This window comes from Sinocyclocheilus grahami, unplaced genomic scaffold, assembly GCF_001515645.1.
Source record: "Sinocyclocheilus grahami isolate Dianchi unplaced genomic scaffold, SAMN03320097.WGS_v1.1 scaffold644.1, whole genome shotgun sequence".
Lineage (NCBI taxonomy): Eukaryota > Metazoa > Chordata > Actinopteri > Cypriniformes > Cyprinidae > Sinocyclocheilus > Sinocyclocheilus grahami.
The window spans coordinates 404,729-413,875 of record NW_015505823.1 but is presented as its reverse complement, the minus strand read 5'-3'; the positions used below and the strand labels follow the sequence as shown (position 1 = coordinate 413,875).

Below are 9,147 nucleotides of genomic sequence, written 5' to 3'. Positions count from 1 at the left end.
TTTTTTTTTCTTAACCAGTTTAATTATATGAACAAACTCAAGGGTGTAGAATTTAGTAGGAATGCTATGACATGTCTCTACCAATATCCAGCCACTACTAAATTGTCCCTAGCAATAATTTTGATTAAGAGTAAGAACATATTAGAGCGAACATACGAGCACAGTTCAGCTGAATGATAACGTTTATGTTGTTCTGCTGTTTTGTGTTCATCTGCTTCTCCCATTTGCTCTTTTTACATTGACTATCACTCTATATAGACTAATACAATTCTAATAATTATATTGATACACTTATATTTATATAGTAATTATGTAAAAATAAAGAATACTATAATTCACCAGTATGAGATGACTGGATGCTCTCAACTGATTTCCCATTGAACTGCAGCTCAAACTATTGCAAATATAGTGAATTAAGCTACAAACTCATAATCATAATGCACAATGTTTCCATCTAACATGTATTTTGAGCTGCAGCTCATCTTATTAATGGAGTGTTTTCACTAGTTAGCAGTAAACCGGTTACCTCACCTGAATATGCTCGAAGATTTGTGTTGGATGTTATCTTTGGAATGGGAATATGGATATTTTATTTGTAAACATTATACTTTTTTGTCATAAAACTAGCGAGCTCAGCCAGTAGTAGTACTGACAGAGTTGTGCAAACATGACTGAAGACACAAAAGGAGGAAAAGACAAACCAATTCAATTGAGCGAGTCATTTTACGCTGGAACCATTTCGATTTATTGTTAATGATAAATGAAGCGTTCATGACTGATGCAGTACCTGCTCCCAGCCGATCTCTGCCAGTTCTGTGTTATTCTGTACGACGGCCCAGAGGAACAGATCCCGTCCTGGGTCCCAAACCGTGTCTGGGGTCCAGTCTTCATCCGAACACGGCAGATCCACCAGACCTTTGGACAGCACCTGAACAATGAAGAAATCCCACAGACTCTTCTTATAATAACTCTCAAACTAGAATGAAAGGGGAATGATTCTCACAAAGCCTGTCAAAAACATGTCCAGGTCAAAAATAAGTAAATTAAATTATATTTTGTATAAAGAAAAGATGCCTTCTTTAGGATCTCTGAGATTTTTTTGCATTTTGACATTATTTTCATGGCAATTAATAACCCACTTTCTTATCATTATCAATTCAATCATTATTTTGGTCTTGTTTAAAAAAATTATATACTTAAAATTAAATTTACACGAGAAACCACTGATTAAAACTAAAACTATTAAAAACAAAATAGAAATATTTAAGCTAAAGCTGAAATAAAAGAAAATATAAAAAAACTTGAAACACTGTTCAAATCTGAAATGCTGATTTGGCAACAAACTGAAGTTGAAGTATTAAAATCGCTAAAACAAAACCTGAAATAAAAATAAAGCTAAATAGGAATTTAAAAAAAACTTAAACTAAAAAAATGAACGAAATTTAAAATGAAAACTAACATAGAAAAATAGAAAATAAATAGTATAATACTACATAAATGCATAAATGTAAATTAATAACCCACTTTCTTATTATCAGTTCGATTTTGTTTTACAGTAAAAATAACACCCTTAAAATGTTAAGACTCACCCTCGGCAGTGTTTTAATGTTAACCTCAACTCAAACTATTACACATGAAGTTGAAATAAAAGAAAATATAAATATTAGCTGACAAACTTGAAATGTTTGTCTTGAAATTTCAAATTTGAAATGTTGCCTTGGCAACTAAATGAACTTAAATAAGTTAAAGCTGAAGTGCTAAAATTACTAAAAACTAAAATTTTAATAAAAAATAAAGCTAAACAGAAATATAAAAATAAATAAAAAATGGGGGGGAAAACTCATACTAACTTACTAACACTTGGATTAATAAAACAACTAAAATTACAATTGAAAATGGAAATAATGACACTTTTATCAACTCTTTCCCCGCCAGCATTAAAAAAAAAAGTTACCAGCCACCGCCAGCGATTTTGATGATTTTCTCTAAAATTTGATGGCCTCCAGTATATTTTTCTGTATGAATATTTGAATACGCAATACACCACAATAAAGATCAGAGCCTCTACTTTTAAACAAAAAACATTGCATTGGCTCGTTTAGTTTACACTCGAAGTAGATTGGTCCCTCTAAGCGAGATCCCAATTTCGTCAGTCCTCCGACGTGACGTCGAGAGTGACCGACTGAAAGGGAACCTTTTTGTCTAAATGGTTCCATAAAGAACCTTCAACATCTGAAGAACCTTATCTGAAGATTATAAAAAGGTAAGAGAGAGATGGTTCTTTAAAGAACCTTTGACTGAATGGTTCTTTGTGGAACCAAAAATGGTTCTTCTATGGCATCGCTTGAAGAACCTTTTGAAGTACCTTTATTTTTAAGAGTGAAGGTTTCATAAAAAATGCAAAATTTTTATCAAAAACTACATCTGGATAATATTCAGTACGATTATCAAAGCATAAATCCAGTAAATCGCTTCCATCAACACCTCCAAAGCTTGCACAGATATATACCACTTCCTGGATTAACATTTTACTCTGTAACATTATGCAATGCTGTTTATTGCTGATGATCGCTTTCTTTTTCATATGCATCTGTTTATATTAGTGTTGGGTCATTCTTGAACGATTCGTTAATTTTGAACGAATCTTTAATGTGATTCGGGAAGAACGAGTCGTCTCGGGGAGTGATTCGTTCAGTCGTGCATACGTAACATCCTATAGCTTCTGTACTGGAATTAGTCAAGTAGTTCACCTGGTTCGAGTCTTCGGGTTTGAGTCGTTCGTTCATCATGTGACAGCCCCATAAGCTTAACCTATGCAGTCTGAGCCGGAAAGAGACTTAATAATAAAAACCAACTCTTTAGGGGGAAGTCGTGGCCTAATGGTTAGAGAGTCGGACTCGTAACCCAAAGGTTGTGGGTTCGAGTCTCATACCGGCAGGGATTGTAGGTGGGGGGAGTGAATGTACAGCGCTCTCTCCCACCTTCAATACCACGACTGAGGTGCCCTTGAGCAAGGCACCTAACCCCCAACTGCTCCCCGGGCGCCGCAGCAAAAAATGGCTGCCCACTTCTCTGGGTGTGTGTTCACAGGATGGGATAAATGCAGAGTACTAATTCCGGTCACCATACTTGGCCACATGTCACATGTCACGTCACTTTATTTCCTTTGTTACAACATTCAGTGTTATGGAAAAGAACCATAATGACAGAAATTCACACATTTATAAACTGTAAGAAGTAAAAAGCTACAATTTGAGACCAGAAACGCATCACGTAACTGTAAGAGTAAATAATAATTATAATAATGATGATAATAATAATAACTATGCACCTGTTTGTAAGGAAGCTTGTAAATTAACTTATTTCTCTATCCAATGCTGTCACGTCACGTGACAAAAGAACGAATGATTCGAAAGACTCGAGAGATGAAAACTAATCAATTCTCTTTCCGGCTCAGACTGCATTGGGTTAAGTTTACGGGGCTGTCACGTGATGAACGAACAACTCAAACCCGAAGACTTGTCAGATAAGAGCTGAGGTGAGCTAATCATAGACTGAAGACCCAGGTAAACAATGAATTCATCTTTTCTGTTTCTTATAGCAGTTTTGTATTGTTTGTAGTGTGATCAACGTTTGCGTAAGTAGTAGACGTGTTAGGGAAGTAACGTAACATTTTAATTATATTTTGCTAAAATGAACGAAATGACTCGAAAAAAGATTCGTTAATTTTGCTGAACGAGACTCAAAGGTCGAAGTCGGTAAATTGATCCGAACTGCCCATCACTAGTTTATATAAGAGATCGCTCATTTCTCCGTCCTGTTCACGTGTGTTTTTTTTGGGAGGTTTCGCACTCGTTCAGAGGATGCGTAATAGCGCCCCGAGTGTATAACAGTGAAAACGCGAAAAGCCGTAAAAACTGTTTTTTGGCGGGGAAGCGTTTTCTTGTAAAAGACGAGATAACTCGTCAATGGCGGGGAAAGAGTTAATAATATTAATAGCAATTAATACTAAATTCTTTATTATTTAAATATATTAGTATTTATGTCTTTGTTGCTGAGGTGTTCCTGATGTGTGTTCTTAAACTTGCCACTAGACGGACATCATCTTCGGTCATGTTGTAGCGCGACAGCTTGTATAGCGGATGTGTGAAACTCCCCAGCAGGTGGCGCACTTCTTCAGCCACGTGACTCAAGGAGATCTTGGAGCTTCCAGGCGGCTGGTCATGACCCCTGCGGATTTTTCCACCCTGGACTCGTTTGGCGAGTTTGCGCAGGAAGAAGCAGGTGGGAAGGTGGGCGTAAAGCTCACCGAGCGTGTCCTCATGCTCCAGAAACTTCCTCACACACACTCCATTCTCCAGCAGGAGCCGCACGAACTCGGGTTTGTCGCCCACCAGAGCAGAAAACATGGCCGGATGCAGATCACACGACTGAGACAGGAAAGATATGGAAAAAACATCACCACAACTCAACTATAGCGTATTAATGACTTCTAAGCAGACTTCTAAACTTGAAAAAAACATGTTTAATACTCGAAATAAACACTAACTAAACTGAAATAAAATAATATTTTTAGAAAGTATATTTTATATCTATTTGCCAAAGCAACATTTCTCATTCTCATTTCATTTAAATACTAAAATACTCAAATTAAATAATCTAAAACTAAAAAAGAAAAAGAAAAATCCATAAAAACTATATAAACATGTTAATAATAATAATGAAAACACACAATAATATTATTAAATCGGTGACTAACACTAAAACAATAAAAAAAATGTTTTTCCCTTCAATGAAATAAACATTACCTGAAATAAAATAAAAACGTTTTTATATCTAGTTGCCAAGACAACATTTCTCATTTTCATTTAAAGTAAAAAAAAACTAAAACTTAAAAAAAAAAAAACTATATAGACATATTGTAAAAAACTAATAAAAATAACAAAAACACACAACAAAATTACAAAAACATGAACTAAAACTTGAAATTAAATGAACATTAAATGAAATAAAATAAAATATTATATTATTATTGCCATGGCAAAATTTCTATAAAATATAATTTTAATGATACTAAAATAGCACTGTTTCTAAGCTTGGATTATGGTTTGAAAAGAAGTTAAACCAGCATTTGCAGTGCACAAACTTGTGTATTTCAGCAAATGTAAATGAACATTATTTGGCTATTTTAACCCACCGTCCACTGGCTCTCCTCGGTGAAGATCTCGCTCTCGGCGATGTCCACTCGGTTCCAGGCCACGGCGAGCTCCAGCTGTCTCTCCCACGACTGTCGGCCCGCATGCTCATCGCTTCTGGAGGCTGAAGAGCAACGAGGCGCGTCTTTAGTTGAGGTTTAACAGTTCTTACCAGTTTGTAATGGAAAAAATGTCTCAAGTGTTTCCAGGTCAAGTTTAGGTCTGAAGTCAAGACACCAATCGTTGTTGGTAAAGGCTTTCTATAAGTTTTATAAACTGTGCTACATGACAGTGTTGCTATTGTTAACTAAAAGTATTAAACATAGTGTTTGGTAATTGAAATAAAGCTGAAATAAAATAGAAATATTAGATGAAAAATATAAACTTAAAAAAATTTGAAATTAGAAATGTTCCCTTGACAACTAAATTAAATAAATAATATATTTATTGACGACAAAGCCTGTCAAAAACATGTCCAGGTCATATTTCAAAGATAAGTAAATTACCAAAAAGAAGTAAATTAAATTATATTTTGTACAAAGAAAAGACCTACTATCGGATCTTTGATTTTTTTTTTGTTGCATTGTGATATATTTTCATGCCAATTAATAAGCCATTTTCTTATCATTATTAATTTAATACCATTGAATTAATTTTTGGTATAAAAAAATCTTAAAACTTAATTTAGATGAGAAACCAGGAAAAAAGACTTTTAAGACTTTGTTTGCATTGATGCATGAAACCTTCTAATTCTCAGCAGTGAGCGAGTCATTGTTAACGAAAACGATTCAAATCATTGACTGAAAGCTGAAAAAAAGAGTATATAAATATTAGATGAAAAACTTCAACTATAACTGAAATAAAATGTCTGAAAAAACGGACTTAAAAGTTTGAAGTACTACAATTACCAAAACTTAAATAAACAAATTAAAGAATATAAATATCTAAAAATATATTTTAAGAAATCTTAGAAATATTTAAAAATGATAAAAATTCCAAAAGTACAACAAAAAAAATCACTAAATTAAAATTAAAAAACTGAAAATATAAAAAAGCTCATTCACAATATTAATAAATACTCTAATAGTATGTAAATAATACTAAACACTGCTGCAGGACTTTAATTTAATTTATATATATATATATATACTGTATATGCCTATAGGGATTTCCTGGTTTATTACATCATACTCATCTTAAAGAAAATATAAGGCTATGAGGCTTTACTTCAATCAAAATATAATTTATATGTGGATTTCATACAAAAATAATTAGTTTAATCCTTTAAACTAACATCTTTTTTGTGCTGCATTGAAGAATTTTATTGGTCACAAGCATCTAATGCAAAGACAAGTCAACTGTGTTCATAAGCGACCGTGTGTGATAGTATTCAACTCTAAATAAAGCTACACAAATCTCCTTAGCATTTCAGAGATGTGTCATCCGTCACTATAGCTCAAGCACTAATAGCTTCCTCTATCCAGACTCTCCAGGGAGGATCAATGTGCTCAAGCCAGACCCCTTGTGTTAGGGGCATCAGGCATGTTCACTACACGGCATTTAGCTTGAGTCATTTTAAATAACATGAAGAATAATGTTGAAGGGGTTTTGGATCACTGTGAAGATAAAAGGTGAAGATTCAACCCGCTCACTGCTGCCATTAGTTACCCATCCATTACCAGTATAATCCAGTTACGTGCTGCCCGGAAAAACAAGTTCAAGACATCAGTTTCCAGATGAAGAAATGCAGAGACTCGAGCATGAGCCTTTGAAACGTGACATGGACTCGAACCTTTCAGCAGAGCCTGTAGAATGGCAACGTCAACATCGTAGTTTTTATCCTCGTCAATCCGAAACACAGTGAGCAAATGAGGCATTCGGATGATGTCCTGAATCTAAAGAAAGACAACAATAAATATAAATATTCATTGCTTATGATACATGTATATTATGAAACTTCTGAGAACACTCATATTTGATATAATATATACTACTTTTGCTTTTGTTTACATTACACACACACACACACACACACACACACACACACACACACACACACACACGCACACGCACACGCACACGCACACACACACACACACACACACACACACACAGGTTTGTTTTTATGGTTTATGGGGACTCTCCATAGGCGTAATGGTTTTTATACTGTACAAACTGTATTTTCTATCGCCCTACACTAACCCTACCCCTAAACCTACCCCTCACAGGAAACTTTCTGCATTTTTAGATTTTCAAAAAAACTCATTCTGAATTATTTATAAGCCTTTTGAATTACGGGGACACTGAAAATGTCCTCATAAATCACCTTCTCGTTGTAATACCTATGTCATACCCATGTTATTATACAAATCTGTGTCCTCATAAACCACATAAACATGCACACACACACACACACACACACACATATGCATATACATACACACACAAAATTAGATGTAATTGAAAACTAATATTTAATTTATTATATACAATTCTTCTACCATTAATTCTGCTTTATTTAAATCATATTTAATGAAATATTGATGTCATTTATATTTTATTTTACACAATATTTACTTAAAACTAGATAGTTTCATTCAGATTGATTCGTGAATTCTTTTAATATTCATTAAACGAATCGATTCATTGGTTCATGAATCAGACAACAATGTACACTATTGTTTAAAAGTTTAGGGTCAGTAATTCAATTAATACTTCTATTCAACAAGGATCCAATAAACTGATCAAAGGTGACAGTACAGACATTTATAACGTTACAAAATAATTCTGTTTCAAATAAATGCTCTTTTTAATTTTCTATTTATCAAAGAATCCTGAAAAATAAAATTGATCAGTTTCCACAAAAATATGAAGCGGCACAACTGTTTTCAACATTGATAATAATCAGAAATGTTTCTTGAGCAGCAAATCAGCATATTATACTGATTTCTGAAGATCATGTGACACTGAAGACTAGAGTAACGATGCTGGAAATTCACTACCAAATTCAGGGACTTCGGTAACACTTTACTTAAAGACTTTATGTACAATGCATTATAAAGGGTTATTAAAGGGTATAATGCATTATAATTATTCATAACGTGTGTTGTAATACATTATATCTTGTTGTAAATAATTATAATCGAATTTAAAATGCATAGTGTAACAATGACTGGTTAAGTGTTATAATGTATTAACTGTGTTTACAAGGCATTATAAGGTGCATCACAAGCCACAATTAATGTATTATAACTACTTATACATAAACGCTTTAAGTAAAGTGTTACCTAGACGTCTTTCATAATTTAAAAAATCACTCAAACTTTGTTATGGAGTTAGACACATTTCTCATATTTTGTCCACCAAATGAGTCTGAAACTGTTATGAAATGTATGTTTTTGTCTGTTACCTTCTTGGTCCACTCGATGACCTGCACCTCAGTGAAGCTTCTGTACTCTTGTCCAAAAAACCTCTTCATGAGCTGGTTGATGAGGACCAGGGTGACCTTTGACACGGGCAGAGCCGCCACCTGAGCGATGACGTCCGCCAGGCGTCCAGAGCCCTCCAGCACCACACACGGCGTGTGTTTCAGCATTGCATTGTAGATTGTCTGTGAATAAACATGTCAATTAAACCTAACGGAAAACATTTCACTGCGATCTATGAAGCTGATGACTAGGGGTGTGCGATATATGTCGTCTGCGATAATATCGTAATTGTTGTTTTAATGATGTGCGATTTGACATTATCGAGCATATTACAAAAACCAAACAAAACACACCTGAAGAGTACACGCATTCGTGACGTGATGAAGTCTAGTAGGTTAGACTAGTGCACGTGCATTTAGAGTGCATTCTTTCACTGCGTGATTCAGTCTATTAAAATGCATTTTGAATGAACACAAAATTCAAGATATGGGGGCAGAAAATTTATATATATATATATATATATA

At 34.1% G+C, this 9,147-nt stretch overlaps 1 protein-coding gene across 1 annotated transcript in view; it reads right to left on the bottom strand.

Annotated features, from left to right (window-relative positions):
• Window positions 1–9,147, bottom strand: part of trpm2 (transient receptor potential cation channel, subfamily M, member 2) — a 46,577-nt gene that overhangs the window by 28,118 nt on the left and 9,312 nt on the right. Inside the window, 5 exon segments of the mRNA XM_016242041.1 lie at window positions 788–928; window positions 4,089–4,430; window positions 5,198–5,319; window positions 6,988–7,090; window positions 8,605–8,805. Of these exon segments, the coding sequence (XP_016097527.1) occupies window positions 788–928; window positions 4,089–4,430; window positions 5,198–5,319; window positions 6,988–7,090; window positions 8,605–8,805 (909 nt within the window).